Genomic DNA, 18931 nt, shown 5'->3' with positions numbered 1-18931 from the left:
TGATTTACCACATGGTGGCAAGAAGAACGTGGTTCACCACCATAACCCGGCCATCTAAAGAAAGCCTGGTGACTGAACTCCAGTATAGCATCTTCTTCAGAGCGCTGAGAAGAAGAGGGGCTATCTCCTGCTCAGTAGAGACATCGATGGCCACCTGGCATCAAGATAACGATCTAGAGTGCCCCTCATGATCCCCTGAAAGCCTCAATTGGCCGCCAAGAAGGGGCGGTCGATGAGCTAACCCAAAATCCACACAACTTGTGCCAGTTGATGTGCGCTCCGGATGCAGGAAAAAGATCCATGTTGCCTTGGCGAATTTCTGGAGGTTCCCCTCATCCCCACACACGTATGTTGTTGTGTCATCGACAAACTCAGAATCAATCAGCTCCACCGGTGCGCAGATGGGAGACCAGTCCCTCAAGCCCGATCTCCTTGGCAGAGAGAAAACTACTCATGGCCTCGGCTACAAATAGAAAGACATAAGGTGCTAGTGGGCAGCCTTGCTGGACCGAGCGAGAAAGTGGAAATCTGTCGCCTCTGGCTCCATAAATGAGAACTTGGCTTTGTGAAGCTGAGTAGAGTCTAGAAACACCTTGGACCCACTCCTCTAAAAATCACATCTTGCCCATCGTCCCCTCCTGAAAGCCCCAATCTATTCTATCATAGGCTTTCTTGAAATCAAGGAGGAGAACAATAAGATCCTGCTGATGCATCCTGTCCGAAGCGGTTACCTCCTAGAAAGTGAAGATGTTGTCCATGATGCTTCAATCCTGAACGAAACCCGTCTGCGTACCATGTGTCAAGTTGGGGAGGCAGGGCTGAAGTTGCGCCGGCTTATGGCCTTGGCCAGAATTGTGTAGGTGGTCCCTACAAGGGTGATGGATCTCGGCTGCCCAAACTTAAATCTGTTACCACCCTCCTTGGGTATCAAATGGATCAGTCCCTATGACAACCTCTCTTGGCATGGCTCCTATAATCATTATCTCATTGAAGGTAGTTCTGAGGCCACCTTCCATGAGATCCCAGTCTCAGAGAAATAAGGAGAAAGCCCGTTCTCTCCTAGGAATCTTCCCCGAGGCAGTGCCATCATAGCCTCTGCCAGCTGCTTTGCTATTAAGGGAGTCAACAAGAAGGTCCGGAGAGTGGGAGGAACCACCTCTCTTGTATGTCGCCAAACTTGCTCACGCGCATCTAGCACCTGTGAAGATATAGGGGCACCCGTGAGAAGAGAGCTTAAGAAATTTGTGGCAATGGCTCTCACATTGGGGGGGGGGGGGGGGGGGTAACAATGGATCCATTGTGACCTCGCAACCTGCGGATACCATCTCTTTGCCTGTGTGGCCCTGCAATCTCAAAGAAATCCCTAGTGATCTTGTCTCCTGCCTGCGTCCAAAAGGAGGCTCTAGCATGGTATCTGTACTCCACCCTCCAATCATCTATGGATCTGAGCTATGTACAGGCGGCAGCCAATTGACCCTCAATCCACGGGTATTTGGTGTAGTCTCCTGAACCTGGCGACAGCCAATTGACCCTCAATCCACGAGGTATCTGGTGCAGTCTCCTAAACCTGCTCTAAGAAGCAAGGCCCCGGTGAATGCTCCTCTGGCTACTATGCGAATCGGCCGACTGGAAATTGTGAAACCTCGCACGTTAGGTATCAATGAAGGAGATCCCATCAAGTTGCTATCGGAAGCCAACCAATCTACTCTGCGCTGCCTCTTGTAATAAACTGCTAATCACTCCAAGGCGCCTACGACCGTTGCTCGAGTGAAAATCTAGCCTCTCCCAAATCTCCTCTTTCCTGTTGCATATCTCAGAGTCCTGGATGAGGCTATTAGGGATGCAGGTGCTCAAATGTCTGTCTTGCCTCCAGGGAAACAATAACCTGTGCATGATCGGAAAAAGTAGTGCTTGCCAAAATACCAATCATGCCACCATGACCAGAAGCCCATTCATCTACATAGAACCGATCTAATCTGGATAGGTAAGGGCTGGTACTGCAATTGTCGGATCTCGAGAAACACAGACTCCTAGGGCTGTGTCCTCATAGGCAAGTGCGGGGTCTGGGTTGCCGGGAGCTCCGTTTGGGGGGGGGGGGGGGGGGGGGGGTTAAACTACGGATACAATCTTGGCCTCGCAACCTACGGATACCATCTCTCTACCTGTGTGGGCCTTTAATCTCAAAAAGAAATTCCTAGTGATCTTGTCTCCTGCCTGCGTCCAAAAGGAGGCTATAGCATGGTCCACCTCCAGTCCTCTATGGATCTGAGCTATGTACGGATGGCAGCCAATTGACCCAAGGAAGCTAGGCCTCAGTGAATGCTCCTCTCCTGCTCTCGGAAGCCAACCAATCTGCTATGCATTGCCTCTTGTAATATATATATATATATAAACTTCTAATCACTCCAAGGCCTGGATCCAAGGCGCCTATGGTGGTTCCTCAACTCAAAATCTAGCCTGTCCCAAATCTCCTCTATCTTGTTGCATATCTTAGTCCTGGATGAGGCTATCAGGGATGCGGGTGCTCAAATGTGTCTCTTGCCTCTAGGGAAAGAATAATCCGTGCATGACCGAAGAAAGTAGTTCTTGCCAAAATACAATCATCCCACCATGACCAGAAGCCCACTCATCTACATAGAACCGATGTAATTCGGATAGGTTAGGGCTGGTACTGCAATTGTCGGAAATGGGAAACATGGGAAGCTACTAAGAGGGGATGAAAGTGTCTAGTGGGAGGCTCATGAATGTGTGAGGGTATAGACGGGCCCTCAGTGGATGAAATCCCTCATAGGTTGCTGAAGCATGAAGACAAGCTCCTCCGGGGTGAATTGCCTGGAGGGTATCTGCTGGTGATTTGCGATGATCTCTCTAATCCTCCCATGCCATCTCGATCTGCTATGGATACCCCGAGGTCTAGGGAGTCTGTCCTGACATAGCTGAGAGGCACGCTTAAGAGTGACCCCTCTGGATGTGGATGCGACTGTGTCCTCACCCTGCCTTTGTTGTGCTAAAGTGGTGCTCCCAAAGAAATCAGTGAGCTGTCTCTGCACAGGACTTGTGTGTGCTACTTCTCAACGTATGAGTCTCTCTATGCCGGTGTATCTCTAGTAGAAAAAGTCCTAGGCATCTTTGGTCACTGTAGTCCATCACTCTGGCAAGGGGGCCGAACCCCTCTCTAAAAAGGCAATGGAACCTCCCTCTAATCTCATAGTACACTGGGCATCACCAGATTTAGTGCTCCTCCGGCTCTGGCTCTAGTTGACATAGCTGACATATACGCCGCTTTGCCAGTACTCTCTGTGGTCCATATCTACTTGTCTCAATCCTTAGCTAATGAGAGGAAGTGCGGATCTAACCAATAGCGCATCTGATGCCATGTGACAAATGTATGTCCATGTATCTCGAAAGAGTGATGAAACCATCCCCAATGAGGTGAGAGAGAGAAATGAAATTAAATGTTATATTAACGTCTTCAAAAGGCCAAAGTGACCTATGAGACCAAAAGGTTACATCATATCCATGAGAGAGAGAGAGAGAGTTGTATTAACGTCTTTAAAAGGCCAAAATGACCTATGAGACCAAAAGGTTACATCATATCCATGAGGTACATCATCTTGAGTACAAAAAAGATAACAAAAATCTAGAACTATAAAATCTGATCTAGGTACATCAGTAGGGAGCTCTCATATCACCCTAATACATCCCTCATGGTCCGATGTGACATGGTGCTCAAGGTGGTAAAACCGAGCCGGCACGGGAAGGACTTGCGATGATGGGAGATGATGGCCCAGATCCTCCTGTTGTGGCGTGGCCATGGGCGAGGGCCATGGGGTCTGGGCTGTCCAGCTTTGCATAACTCAGTGGCTCTATTGAGTCACACCTCTCAGCCAAGCTCTTGCACTAGCCTGTGGTTCGGATATGGTGGGTGGATTGGCCCTCGGAGCGCTGGTCTCGAAGAAGTCGGTGAGAGCTCTTTGTGCTGGTCCTCGAGCACGTACAACTGATCTCGATCTCACTGAGCACTCCCTGTGTCTACGGAGCTCTAGAAGAAAAATTCCCAGGCATCTTTGATCCGGGAAGTCCATGATCCTAGACAGTGGTCCGAACCTAGCTCGAAAGAGGTAGTGGAACTGAGAGAGAGAGAGAGAGAGAGAGAGAGAGAGAGAGAGAGAGAGAGAGAGAGAGAGAGAGAGAGAGAGAGAGAGCTGTATTAACGTCTACTAGAGGCCGAACTCGACCTATGAGACACATCAATAAACTGTCAATGTCCTCTGGGTGTCCAGAAAAAAAAAAGGACAAAATGAACATGAAATAAACTATGAAAGTACTGAGCTAGTGGGGGGGGGGGAGTGATGGATGGATGGAGCACTACTGCTAGAGGCTCAGTATGCAACCTATATGCGTAGGGTATACAAGAATGCATTGCAGATCTGTCTAGCTCCAACCAGTACCATAATGGGGGTGTAATATGTGATACATAGGCGATGGCAAGGCAAAAATCCCTCGGAGCATGATCTCCGGGTGTGAGTGTAAGTGAGCTAGCCGCTCCTGGATATGGTGCTGATGTCGAGCCAGTATCTCTATGATCTCCCTCTGATGTAGTCTGGGAGTCTGGTAGCCTGGTGCTCTCGGTCTCCGTCTAGCTCGGACGTCTACAGCGCGCTGAAGTGTAACCCCCTCCTGTGTCGGGATAGGCACTGGGATAGATCTCTAGAAGAAATCAGTGAGCTGGAGCTGTCGCCCACCTCTCCTCGTGGTATGAGTCCGTATCCGTGCGCCTCTCTGTGGCGCTGTGTCTCTAGCAAGACAGGCTAAATCTGTGCTGGTCTGCGGATTCCATGATCTAGCGGAGTGAGGGATGTCCATTGAAGATGGTGGTGTATCTCTCTAATGTCACTATATGCTCTGCATTTGCATACATAATGGTCCTCACTCTCAACCTCCTCTTGACATAGTCTACATATCCTCTCTGCTCTGGGGATCCGTGCTGCCCTACTTGCCTCAATCTCAAGCTGGTGTGATGACACTCTGAGATGGCCAATCGCCACTCACGCACTCTGAGGCATGTACACATCCATGTATCCGGGTCGCTGAATGAATCCATCCGCTGAGATATGCATAAACTGATCTCTGTAGTATAGCATCTTCGGTGGTAGAGGCTGACTGGGTGTAATTCAAGTCTCCTGAGTGTATCGCTGCCATAAATCCTGCTGAAGGACTCTGTTCCTCTCACTGTGAGAGAGCTGGATGTGTGGTGCATGTATATCATACTGGAAAGGTGGCGAGGTGATATATGTCGAGACCATGCTAAGTGAGCCACTGTATCATCTGTGAATACCATGATCTCCTATCTACACTCTCTGTGAGCTGCCTGGACGCCTCAAAAGCTCTATGTGAGAGTCAATCTGCTGGCATATCTCTCATCCTCTGTATGAAGCAGATCATCTGGAAGAGGGCCTCTACTAGCATAGGAGGTGCGGCAAACTCCGCTCGGACAATGTCATGTGGGACAGAGGGTTTGCTGTGGATCATCCGTGAGAGCATGAGAATCTAAGGCTTCTCTATCTGAGACCATGTGGATGGCCGTCGTGTAGAGCGTCGCTCCACGATGACCACCCTCCCTTCTCTATAAAATGCTATCTTTCCCTTTTCTCTTGCCGCCCTAATCTCTGGCATGACTTCCTTCATATGTGCAAGCTGTGAAAGAGTAAGATCGTCACCAAGAAAAATGTCTATATTCTTTAAAGTGAGTCGCCTCTTCAAGAACTCCTTCTTCGCCTCAATAGAGGGGAAGCGAAGTATGAGAGCTCTTTCCTTTGATGTTTCCCCATTGCCTCCGCTTTTTTTGCCCACTCTCCAGGTTTTTGCGTGTGCCGGACTGTCACTCCATCAACACCATAAGCTCTTTCACCTCCTCTTCAACTTTATCCCCGTCTTTAAGGCCGGTAATCCTCACATGCAAAGCACGTGTACGTCTTCGTTGTTCCTCTTCCAAAGTCATGTTAATGATTGTAGGTGTAGGGGTTGTTATCTCCTTACCTTTACCCTTCTTGGCGACCTCTATCCACTTCTCCGCTTCATCCATCTTCCTTTGAGTCTTGGTGATGACTTCCACCCATGAGGAAGTCTTTGCTTCGTGTTGCTTAGTCTTTGCTTCGTGTTGCTTCTCTTCTTCCTTAATTGCCCGTACTTGTTCCTTGATAACCTTGAGCTCTTCTATCATGGATGGCTGAATTTCACCTTCTTCAAGTCCACCATTTGCCTTAGCCTCTGCAAGCTCCTTCTGAAGAGCTGAAATTACGCCTTTGAGTGTGTTGACTTCCACATGAAGGTCTTTGACTTCTGCTATGAGGTCCTCCTCCTCTTTCCACCGCTTACCCTCATTGAATACCATTTGGAGAAAGTTGGCTTTCTCCTTCCACCATCCCTCCATCTCCGCCTTCCATTCCTTCATCTCCTTTTCCACATTTGTTATCCTCTTGTTTGTGACCATAAAGGTCGCCTTCGTCGGAAGCCATGGAAGAAGCGAGAGAGTTAAGTTGCTGCCTTGGGGGCCTGACCAAGGGTGGGTCGGAAAAGGGGGACAGCCAGCGTAGCGAACAGAAGCCGCAGTGGGCGGCGAAGAGAGAGAGACAAGGCGGAGAGTGAAGCGACGAGCACAGGGCAGAGGAGAGAGACGAACAGTGAGAGAGGGGGCGGCGGAAGGCGCAGTAGGCGGCGAAGAGAGAGAGCGCAGCAAACAACGACAGTAGCGAACAGAGAACAGCGGGGAGAAGGCGGCGACAATAGCGAACAAGGGCGGCCCAAGGAGAAGGCGGCGGCGAGCAGAGAGAGCCCAGGGAGAAGGCGACGGCGAGAGAGAGAGAGAGAGAGAGAGAGAGAGAGAGAAACTATACACCGTGAGGAGAGAGAGCGAGCTGAGAGAGCGTGGAGGAGTTCTGATGTTGCCCCGCCGCCTCCGCCCTACTGTTGGTCCTTCCCTCTTGCTGGTCGTGCTCGCCAGTTCTTGTCCATAGTCGAGCTTCTGCTTCTGCCCTACCTCCGAGCGTGTGTGTGTGTGTGTGTGTGTGTGAGAGAGAGAGAGAGAGAGAGAGAGAGAGAGAGAGAGAGAGAGAGAGAGAGAGAGATGGGTAGAGGCGGATAGTCGCCATCAGCAGGCAGTCGTCACCCCCAGCAGATAGTCGCCATCAACAGGCCGTTCAACAGAGATACGCTTGCCCTTTGTGTGATCGACATCCTTGCAGAGAAGACAACATACCGCCTTTCGTTATCAGTGGAGCTGCTTGCAACAAGAGGTATTACTGTAAATACAGCAGGTACACTAGGGTTTCTAGCAAGTACTGCAGGTTCAGTAGGGTTTCCAGCAGGTGCTGCAGTACAGTAGGGGTTCCTCGAGGTACAATAGTTTCCGCAAGTACTGCAGGTACAGAAGAGTTTCCAGCTGCCGGTACTGTAGGTACAATAGGGTTTCTAGCAGGTGACTTGCAGGTACAGTAGGGTTTCAGCAGGTGGTACAGAAGAGTTTCCAGCCAGTACTGCAGGTACAGAAGGGTTTCAGCAGGTACTGCAGGTACAGAAGAGTTTCCAGCCAGCACTGTAGCAGGTGCTGAATTTGGGTTTGAGAGAACGAGTTTTCTTTGCTTTTGTACATGGATTTGGATGATCCGGCTGCTGCTGTTGGCGACATGGCTGCCAATAGCCTTAACATGGATCTTATTGAGGAGATGATCGAGAAGGATGTGGGTTATGCTTCAGATGCCTCAGAGCAACAAAAACGTCAAAGGCTTGATGTTGATGTAAGCTATACTCCGGTGAATGTTGGAGAGAATGCAGAGGAAAGTTCTCAGGCACCTTCTCCGGAGTTTGCACGTTTGCTGCAGATCACTGGTGAGCTTCTGCAAGAATATGTGAAGGCAAATAGCGTGCAAATGGCTGCAGTGGATAATAGTGGTGTGGCTGATGTATGCATGGAGACTCCTTTGTTGCTACAACAGCTAGCAGATTTTCATGATCGTGCTGCTATCTTTTTCTTTACTGGGCGTATTCCATTGTTGCCTCGTCTTAGAGCATGGCTGGGCCGCTTGGTGTCGCCTGAGGCACTTGAGGAGATTTACGATGGTCCAAGAGGCTTTTATGAAATACTTTTTCGCACTTCGGAAGCCCGTAGGGCAGTCTTGGAGCAAGTGCCACTTTTTTTGGATGGGCAGTTGGTTCATGTGGTTCCGTGGAAGCCTATGGCAGAGTACCAAGATATGTTGCGCCAGGCTTGCCCAGTTTGGGTTGAAGTGAAACAATTCCCACCAATGTTTTGGCGTGTTTTACCAAGTCTCATGCGAGGTATCGGTGATGTCTTGGTGGTGCCTCGAATGACATCTAGAAACCGAAATCGTCTATGCATGTTGTGGAATACTGGGAGACCTAGGCCGACACATTTGCGTGTCAATATGGCTGGGCTGCAACCTTTAATGTATGAATTGAGGTGGGATACATTTGCTGGCCACTGTTTCAAATGTGGTGAGATGGGCCACTTTGTCTCCGAATGTCCTAAGAAAGAACAAGTTGCTGCTACAAAGGATATCCTTGATGGGCAGTTGCCCGTGGAAGATGAGCATGATGCTCCTTCACATGATGCCCAACACATGGATGTACATGTGGATGTTCAGAATGAGGTTGAGCAGCCATGGGTGGAAGTACGTGGTAAAAAGACACGATTTGTTGCCCCGCGGGGGGATTTCTCAGATGCTGTTTGGCGGGGGCCTTTGCGTGCTCATCAGGGGCCCTTACATACATATGCTCGTCGCCCTTTGGGTTCAGGTGCCCAGCAACAGACCAGGATTGAGAGGCCGGGAGGCCAACTTTCTCAAGGTACAGGGCCTCTTGGGGTGGATAGAGTAGAACGCTATCCTATTAGAAATCGCCTAACAAAAGAAGCACAACAACAATTGCCTCTTGTGTTTGGTTCGAAGGGTGAGGTCATCTCGCCATGGGATGGTCATTACCCTTTGACACGTGCTCGGGAACTCCAAGGGCAATCTGAGATCACAAATACCATGTCTAAAAATGCAATGCTTCAAAAGGTTCGTGATTTGGCAGATTGTCCTGGGCCTAGTACACGGCCTTGTTGATTCCTTTTCTGGGAAGGCTTATGAAAATTGTACAATGGAATGTAAAGGGTATTTCTTCGCGCCAAAAGCAGTTCAGGCTTTGGCGTACAACTTTTTGTCATGGTTGGGATGTTTTGTGTGCAGTTGAACATAAGCAGCATAAGTTGGCTGGCAAAGCCTATGTATATAAGGGATTTCATGTTTTCTACAGCGGACATCCTGCTTCGCAGTCAGGTGTTATGTTTGCTGTTCGTTCGCAGTTTCAGCCTTCTCTTGTGATTCAAGATGTTCATGGAAGATTTTTAGTGATACAGATTGTTTGGGATGATACGCCTTTATGGTTGTTAGGGGTGTATGCTCCAAATAATGCTCGTGCACGCCGTTTGCTGTGGAATGACTTGTGTGCTCTTTCAATCTCTCATCCTGGCTTTGTGATGGGGGACTTTAATATGTGTGTCTCCAAGGAGCAAGCCACGTCGCCTCATTCTGTAATGGATGGCCCGGAGAGAAAGGCGTGGGAAGCTTTTGCAGCAAGGTCGCTAAAACAAGACATGTGGTCTTGGTTGCATTCAAATGAAAGGGGTTACACTTATGCCTCACAACAGTTTCGGGGCACTTATGCTAGATTGGATAGGATGTATATTTTACATCAAGATCTCTTTTTGCCAGAGGTTCTTACTATGATGGTTGATCAGCAACAGGTTTTGTCAGATCATTGGCCGCTTGTGTTTGAAATGGTCTATCATCCTGTGGATGCATATAAAGGCTTGTTGGGACGCTTGCCTTTGCGCTTAAATCACACTTTTTTGGAGCATGAAGTTTTTGATGTTTATATGCGTCAGTTGATACGACATTTCTCCACAAGAGTGTCCATGGCTGATTATCATGCTTGGCCAGTGTTCCTTACCAACACTCGGAAATTAGCACGTCATTATGGTCTTGCTAATGCCTCTATACAAAAACAGCATGTGGCCCTCCTTGAGTCGCTTTTAAAGGGCTTGCAGGCGTTCATGTTTACTGACTCTATGGATGCTGAAGTTGCGGATGCCATAGAATGGCTGAAAAAGGAGCTATCTAGGGTGCAGGAAGCACAATATGTTCGCTTTAAACTACTTGCACGTCTTGATGCTTTGCGGGATGCTAACTGTCAATCTCGTCGCTTCTATGATGTTGCATCAAAAACATATGCGTGAGAATATTGTTAGGCTGATGGATGCCAAAGGCAACCTTGTTACTCAACCTTCTGAGGTTATTCAGCATTGCATCAGGTTTTATGAAGATTTGCTTGCCCCTCGAGAGGATGTCTCACCGGCTGTCCTGGCTGCAAGGGAGTCATTGTTTGCTGAAGTACGATATCAAGTTGACCCTGATGTGGCGGTTCAGCTTGATGCTCCTGTTACTCAAGGGGAAGTGGAAGCTGTTCTCTCCAAACTTCCCATGGGAAAGAGCCCTGGTTGGGATGGTTTGACAAATGAGTTTTTCCGAAAATATGCTGATCAGCTTGCAGAGCCTTTGACGCTTATTTGTCAAAGGGTTTGGGATGAGGGATATATGCCTCCCGATTGGAAGTTGGGCATACTTCGTTTGTTGCCCAAAGTCCCTTCGCCTACTTCTTTGGCTCAATGGCGCCCGATCTCACTTATGGGTATTATGTATAAAATCTTTACAAAGATTTTTGCCAATCGCTTGCAGAAGGTGCTTCCTACTCTTGTTCATCCGTATCAATATGGATTTGTGCATGGCAGGAATATTTTGCATAATATTCTTAATGTTCGAATTGGAGTGGATTATGCCAAGGCAAAGAAGCAAGAGATTGTGATGGTGCAGCTGGATCTTGAAAAAGCTTTTGATCATGTCAGCTGGTCTTTCCTTTCTCAGTTAATGACAGCCATGGGCTTTGGTCCCAAAATGGCTAATTTGGTGCATTTACTTGGCTCTGGCTCTATCACGCGGATTATGCTCAATGGAGGACTTTCGGATGGTATTTCTCTCACCCGTTCTCTCCGGCAGGGCTGTCCTCTTAGCCCTCTTTTCTTTGCCATTGCCACTCATCCTATGTTATCTCGCCTAGATGCTATGGCATCGCATGGTGAAGTGGTTGGTTTGCATCTCCCTCATGGCAAGCAATTGGTTGCTCAAGCCCTTGCGGATGATACTTTTATGTTTCTCAGGGCCGAAAAAGCCAATATAGATCGAGCAATGGAAGCTTGGAATAATTTTGCATTGGCTTCTGGGCTGAAAATAAATTCATCAAAATCAGCCCTCATTGTATGCACGGAATTTGATCTTGAGGCATTAGGGTGGCAAGGCCGTGTGGTGCATACAGGAGACATTGTTCGTCATCTTGGATATCCGGTGGGTGTGGATGTGGACCCCCAAGCGCTTCTTGCTTGGATTTCTGCTCGGATCTCAGATAAATTTGTGTATTGGAAAGCTCAAGGGTGGCCTATGCATGTGAGGGTTAAGGTAGCTCAGGTTATTATGCTTAGCATGATTTCCTATTTTTTACCTTTGCTACCTTGGACGCACAAATCTCTCATCCGTTTGGTTGCTCCCATTCGGTTTATGCTGTGGAAGAGGCAAGGAAATATTATGGGTCAAACATGGATAGCTTGGAATCACATTACGACGCCCAAAAGAATGGGTGGGGCTGCTTTACTGGATGTCCGCTTGCATATGGTGGCACGTAGGTGGGCGCTTTTTCAGGATATGTGTTTGCAAGAGCAGCCTTGGGTTTTCATGGCTCGTGACTTGATTGAGTTGGAGGGATTGTCACATGGGCGGACACATGTGCAGGCTTCATGGTGGGACATTGTGAATGCGGCTCATCCTGTCCGTATTCGCTCATCACACATTTTATCGCATATTCTCCTTTCTTGGCATGAAGTTCTACTATTGGCTCGGTGGGATCCTGGTCATGAAAGACTACTTTTGAACTCTTTGCAGTTCAAAACATTTGTGGAGTCGCGTGTCATTGTTTGGCCAGACAGAGATGCTTCACGCATACGACTCAACCGCATGGTCAAGCTAGGCTTGGTTAGAATCCGAGATGCTGTGATACCTGGTCGTGACAGGCCATATTCATTTCGTCGTATTCGGCAGCACTTTAGGGTTCCTCGGACATTTCAGCCACTATGGGCTGACATCATGCATGCAGTTGAGCCTTTTACTCCATTGCCTCGGCCATCTGCAGATCAGCCTTGGCTTGATTGGGCACTATGTAAATCTGGTGACTTGATATCACTCTCAGCTAACCAGGTCTATCATAAGCTTGTATCAGAGAAAGATTGGGTTTCAGCCAAGGCCAATAAAGTGTGGGGATTGCACAAGTCTAAATCATGGTGGCAGAAAACTCTTATGAGTGGTTGGCAGTCTAAACTCCCTTACCAAGGTAAGGTTTTCATTTGGAGGATGTTGGTGGGAGGGTTACCTACACGGGATCAGCTGAGCCGTCGTAAAATTACACTGGCCTCTTGCTTCTTCTGCACGACATGCACTGAAACAGTTATGCATCTGTTCATGAGTTGTCCAGTGGCCCGTCAGATTTGGTCTTTTGTCTCTCGCGTTTGGGAGGCAGTAGAGAGGTCTACTGTTTCGGCTCATCAGTGGATATTTGGGATTTGTCCTCAAGTCATTACTTCAGACAGCCACCTTGTGATATTCCATTTCCTTAGATGGACAGGACTTTGGCATATTTGGACTACACGGAAAGGGTTCATTTTTGATTCCTTGTCTGGAATACATGGGCACATTCTACGTATCCGCGGTTTGCTGCTTTGGCAGTTTTCTTCTCTTCTCTCAGCTCACCTACTGGATGCAGATGTTATTTCCTTATGGTCTACGGCGGCTCGGCTGGCTCATCTTTGATGCTTCTATCTGGGATGCTTATTTGGCTAGAGGCTTTCTTATTAGTGTACAGGTTTGCATGGTCATGATCCTTTAGAGGATCTTTTGTGGGCGTTTTGTTTGGGGCCATAGGTTCTGTGTGAGCCATGTGGCTGGTGTACATTTTACATATAATATAAAACACCATTTCACGAAAAAAAAGAGAGAGAGAGAGAGAGAGAGAGAGAGAGAGAGAGAGAGAGGGAGGCGACAGCAGGGGAGAGAGAGAGGGAAGGAGGGGAGGGGAGAAATGAAATGAAATGACATATTAATGTCTCTAAGAGGCCATAGTGGCCTATGAGACCAAAACTGAGAGTACATCTGAAGTTGGTGTCTCATCAAAGAGAACCAGACTAAAAAGTACAATAAACTGATTGTCCTACAGTTATAAGAACAAAACTGCAAGACTCCGAGATGATACTGAGTAGAAAATACTGGAAATTACTGGAAAAATGTATATCAGGTAGATCCATGTATGCTGATAAGTTGAATTGTTGCCCTCTCCTTAGATCAAGTATCTCCGCCATGGGGCTGTCTAGAATGGAAAGGTCGTAGAAGCGAAGTAGGCGCCTCCGATGCCGAGTAATAATGTCACCAGCCTGGACATTTCCCAGTCTGAAAGGGGTCTGGTGGACTCCAGGATGTTTAAATATTTGGAAAGTACAAGCTTTGGGAATGGGGGATTATCCTAGAATACAAAGGACCACACTCCTAAAATTTAGGAGAGTTGCTATTTTTGGCCTGACTCCGATGGAAATTCTGTTCGCGTCATTACATCTGGAATTGAGCAAATACCAAGAGTTGGCAAAGTGCCTATGACAGAATGTCTACTAGTTGGGATATTTTTAGAGCTAAAGATTATGGGAGAATCCATCTCTTAGATTGGGACATGTGGCAAGAAAGTGGATCAAAGTGAGACAAGTGGCCTGACACTTGTTAGAAAATGGATCAAAATGAGACAAGTGGCCTCACACTTGTCACTTCAGCTATTGTGTGGCTCTCCACTTGTCATTGTAGCCTTCTCTTGCCATTTTAGCTCATGGGAGGCCCAAATCTATAAATTGGAGCCCTCTCTCTTCATTAATGGAGGCTCTCTTGCTGCACACTAGCCTCTAACACCGTTGAAGGCTTCCCTAATGATGGCTACTCTCTTTCTCTCTCTCTTGAAGGCTGCCCATGAAGAATACCGGCTGTTGGGGACTGTTTTGGAGGCTTCCATCGCGAAGAAATACTGAAGGCAAGGGTATTCAATCATTTATTATGATTTCTAGCCATTGTATGTGTTGTACCAGCATTTGTACCTGCTGTACCTGCTGTACCAGCCACCGTACCGGCTGTACCAGCCACCGTACTTGCTGTACCGGCTGTACCAGCCACCGTACCGGCTGTACCAGCCACTATACTTGCTGTTCCAGCCACTGTACCTACTGTACCAGCATTTGTACTTACTGTACCTGCTGTACCAGCCACTGTACCGGCTGTACCAGCCATCGTACCTGCTGTACCGGCTGAATGGGAGTTGTACTTGTTGTACCCTTTCTATTGCATGAAGACCCGTGGTTTTTGGGGAAGAATCAGTACCCACACGGAGGTATATGGATTATATTGTTGGCTCGGCATTTCTACAGCCTATGTTCCAGCTTGGTTGCCTCGTGTTGGGCTGTGTTATGGCATTTGTATTTGGATAATCCGGCATCTCCCGTGGGGAGAGTAAGGCCCTCAAAGCTTGTACATGATATTATTCTCCTTGGGTAATAAAATACTCCAAGGGGGGGGGTCGGCCCATTCCGGCCTCTATGTGGTGTCACATGTGCAAGATCCATTTTCAGCATTTGTGGATGTTTTGTCCAGCTTTATATTTTATGCAAAGTGATGATGGATATGTGTTAAGGCTGTGGCCATGTTTAAATGTTTTAATATGCATTGATGGTATCAACAAGTGTGTCAAAGGCCCTAGTCCCCCGGGCACCGCCGCTGCGAGTTACATTGGTATCAGAGCATAGGCTTTCTTGGAAGCGGAGGCTTCCTTCTATCAATAAGGAAGAGAAAAGATCTCAAGTGGGGACCACACTTACCATCATTGCTGTTAAGCATGGCCAGCCGCTTCATAGCTTATGAAGCAAGAGCATGAGCAGTAGACAGCTTGTTGATCTAAGGATTTATGAATTCACAGAATTTTATTGTGGAAGGGTGAAGTTGGCTTTATGTGCACACGTTTAGCACTCTTTCCATATGGATATTGTGGATTATATTATCAAGCTTACAGGCAAGCTATATGGAGATATATCTCAGGATATCTTAAGGATATGGTGACGAGATATTTCTTTTGGCTTCATGACCAACCTGGAAAAGAAAAGCTAAGTATACTTTGAGTTTGCAAAGTTAAAGCTTTTGCTATGAAGTGTTTTTGATGTTCACTAACCCTTGCATAGCTATGCAAGGAGAAAGGTGTTGTTGTTTGCCTTGAGATGGTTTCAGGGAAACATTGTTTATGGCTCCCTTTAATGGGATGAATTCTTTTCATGGCTCCCTTTATTGGGATGGATTATATCTATGGAGATTTCTTTCTTGGACGAGATTTATATAGATATTGGGCTTCACAAGCAATTTCTATGGACGAATTTGTCCGAGTTTATAGAGAAGAAATCTTTGGATATCTCATGGATATGATACTTTTATGGATAAAGTCCACCTCTACTCCAAGGTGTGTGGTTTGCACGGAGTATGTGGTAAGAGTTATGGTATACAAGGATTATGGTATACAGGTGTATGGATTCCTGGACTTCTTTTCTAGGAATATGGATCCATCCTCAGGTTTATGGATTATGTTTATGGCTCCCTTTTACTGGGATGGATTATTCTTTTTGGCTCCCTTTATTTGGGATGCATTGGACTTATGAAACTCATGGTTCACATACCTTGTGTAGTGTTCTCTTGTCCTACGTGCTCTCTTGAAGATTGTTTCTACCATGTGTGGGTGGAACAATAGAGAGCAGATGGAAGGGAACATGGGCACTTGAGAGGGTACTGTGAGTTGGTGGCCGAAATGCCTATGAACTATGTGTAGCAGAAATGCGTATGGAACACCAGGTTATCTATGCTTGCGAGTGATTGTTTTCAGGACTCCTTGTTTAGCCGCCCTGTGTAGTATTTCTCTTGACCTGAGTGCTCTTCAAGATGTTGCTACCTTGATTGGTAGAACATAGAGCCAATGGTAGAGAATATGGGCACTGAAGTCGGGCCGGGCGTCAAGGCAGCTCCTTGGTGATCTACATCGACATACCATTGTTTTCTAAATGCTGAATTTCATATGCATTGGCATGGAGGATTTGGCAATGGATGCCCGTGAAGCTATGTATTGAATTTCTCCAATAGTAATACAATTTACTCAAGGGAGGGGTCGGCCGTTTTGGCTCATTGTGTGTCTCTTGTAAGCCCACCTCTCATCCAAGGTGTGTGGTCAGAGTACCAACACGGAGTGCAAGTGGTAAAGTGGACATGACGGGACTTATGTCTATGCCAAGGGTCATGTGGACCGATGTCTTGTTGGCAGGAGACTTATTTTGTCTCGCCCATTTACTTGGGACATGGATTATGATATCTGGACTTATGGGATTGATTTGTTCCGCCCATTTACTTGGGACATGGATTATGCTATCTGGACTTATGGGACTGTTTTGTCTCACCCATTTATCTTGGGACATGATTTTGATATTGGTATTATGGAGACTTATTTAGTCTCGCCCATTTCTTTGGGACATCGATTCTTCAGTTATATTGGATTTTTTGAGACTGTCTCGTCTCGCCCAATCGATGGGACATGATTATATCTTGAATATATGGCTTGAAGCTTAAAGTTGCGGACAACTTTTAAGAAGTTGGGGAGGATGTCACCAGCCTGGACATTTCCCAGTCTGAAAGGGGTCTGGTGGACTCCAGGATGTTTAAATATTTGGAAAGTACAAGCTTTGGGAATGGGGGATTATCCTAGAATACAAAGGACCACACTCCTAAAATTTAGGAGAGTTGCTATTTTTGGCCTGACTCCGATGGAAATTCTGTTCGCGTCATTACATCTGGAATTGAGCAGATACCAAGAGTTGGCAAAGTGCCTATGACAGAATGTCTACTAGTTGGGATATTTTTAGAGCTAAAGATTATGGGAGAATCCATCTCTTAGATTGGGACATGTGGCAAGAAAGTGGATCAAAGTGAGACAAGTGGCCTGACACTTGTTAGAAAATGGATCAAAATGAGACAAGTGGCCTCACACTTGTCACTTCAGCTATTGTGTGGCTCTCCACTTGTCATTGTAGCCTTCTCTTGCCATTTTAGCTCATGGGAGGCCCAAATCTATAAATTGGAGCCCTCTCTCTTCATTAATGGAGGCTCTCTTGCTGCACACTAGCCTCTAACACCGTTGAAGGCTTCCCTAATGATGGCTACTCTCTTTCTCTCTCTCTTGAAGGCTGCCCATGAAGAATACCGGCTGTTGGGGACTGTTTTGGAGGCTTCCATCGCGAAGAAATACTGAAGGCAAGGGTATTCAATCATTTATTATGATTTCTAGCCATTGTATGTGTTGTACCAGCATTTGTACCTGCTGTACCTGCTGTACCAACCACCGTACCGGCTGTACCAACCACCGTACTTGCTGTACCAGCTGTACCAACCACCGTACCGGCTGTACCAGCCACTATACTTGCTGTTCCAGCCACTGTACCTACTGTACCAGCATTTGTACTTACTGTACCTGCTGTACCAGCCACTGTACCGGCTGTACCAGCCATTGTACTTGCTGTACCGGCTGAATGGGAGTTGTTCTTGTTGTACCCTTTCTATTGCATGAAGACCCGTGGTTTTTGGGGAAGAATCAGTACCCACACGGAGGTATATGGATTATATTGTTGGCTCGGCATTTCTACAGCCTATGTTCCGGCTTGGTTGCCTCGTGTTGGGCTGTGTTATGGCATTTGTATTTGGATAATCCGGCATCTCCCGTGGGGAGAGTAAGGCCCTCAAAGCTTGTACATGATATTATTCTCCTTGGGTAATAAAATACTCCAAGGGGGGGGGGGGGGTCGGCCCATTCCGGCCTCTATGTGGTGTCACATGTGCAAGATCCATTTTCAGCATTTGTGGATGTTTTGTCCAGCTTTATATTTTATGCAAAGTGATGATGGATATGTGTTAAGGCTGTGGCCATGTTTAAATGTTTTAATATGCATTGATGGTATCAACAAGTGTGTCAAAGGCCCTAGTCCCCCGGGCACCGCCGCTGCGAGTTACAAATAATGGCTCTGATCTGGCGATGGTGAGGATGCCGTGGTCGGGATCCTGGTGGGCGTGGCCGACGAGCACGACATAAGATAACTGCTCTATCAGTGGTAACTCCCTGGGAGAGAGAGAGAGAGAGAGAGAGAAATGAAACGAAATGAAATGTTATATTAACGTCTTCAAAAGAGAGAGAGAGAGAGAGAGAGAGAGAGAGAGAGAGAAAAGAAAGAAAGAAAGTTGTATTAACATCTTCAAAAGGCCAAAATGACCTATAAGACCAAAAGGTTACATCATATCCATGAGGTACATAATCCTGGGTACAAAATAGTAATAAAGAAAGATAACAAAAATCTAGAACTTTAAAATCTGATGTAGGTACATGAGCAGAGAGCTCTCATATCACCCTAATACATCCCTCATGAGAAGCTGTGACATGGTGCTCAAGGTGGTAAAACTGAGCTGGCACGAGAAGGTCTTCTGATGATTGGAGATGATGGCCCGGACTTCCTGTGGTGGCGTGGCCGTGGGCGAGGGCCATGAGGTCTGGGGCGTCGAGCTCTGCATAACTCAGTGGCTCTGTCGAGTGTCACACCTCTCGGCCGAGCTCCTACACTAGCCTGTGGTCTGGGTATGATGGGTGGATCGGCCCTCCGAGTGCTGGTATG

General features: G+C 47.2%; 2 protein-coding genes across 4 annotated transcripts in view; one reads left to right on the top strand and one right to left on the bottom strand.

Moving 5' to 3' along the window:
- Positions 1 to 18931, bottom strand: part of LOC147635879 (uncharacterized) — a 153604-nt gene that overhangs the window by 25694 nt on the left and 108979 nt on the right. The window lies entirely within an intron of this gene.
- LOC147635880 (uncharacterized) lies at positions 7567 to 10246 on the top strand. Its single transcript, XM_086801273.1, has 2 exons — positions 7567 to 9338; positions 9419 to 10246. Exon 1 carries the CDS (start codon positions 7650 to 7652, stop codon positions 9123 to 9125), a length of 1476 nt encoding a protein of 491 aa, XP_086657399.1. The 5' UTR covers positions 7567 to 7649; the 3' UTR covers positions 9126 to 9338; positions 9419 to 10246.

This window comes from Cibotium barometz, chromosome 8 (genome assembly GCF_041138505.1).
Source record: "Cibotium barometz isolate CiBa-2024 chromosome 8, ASM4113850v1, whole genome shotgun sequence".
In the NCBI taxonomy this organism is placed as follows: domain Eukaryota; kingdom Viridiplantae; phylum Streptophyta; class Polypodiopsida; order Cyatheales; family Cibotiaceae; genus Cibotium; species Cibotium barometz.
The sequence above is the reverse complement of the archived record's forward strand: the minus strand, read 5'-3'. Positions and strand labels throughout refer to the sequence as shown.

Coding starts and splice junctions, on each gene's coding strand:
- LOC147635880 (XM_086801273.1), top strand. CDS start 7,650: ATGGATTTGGATGATCCGGCTGCTGCTGTTGGCGACATGGCTGCCAAT.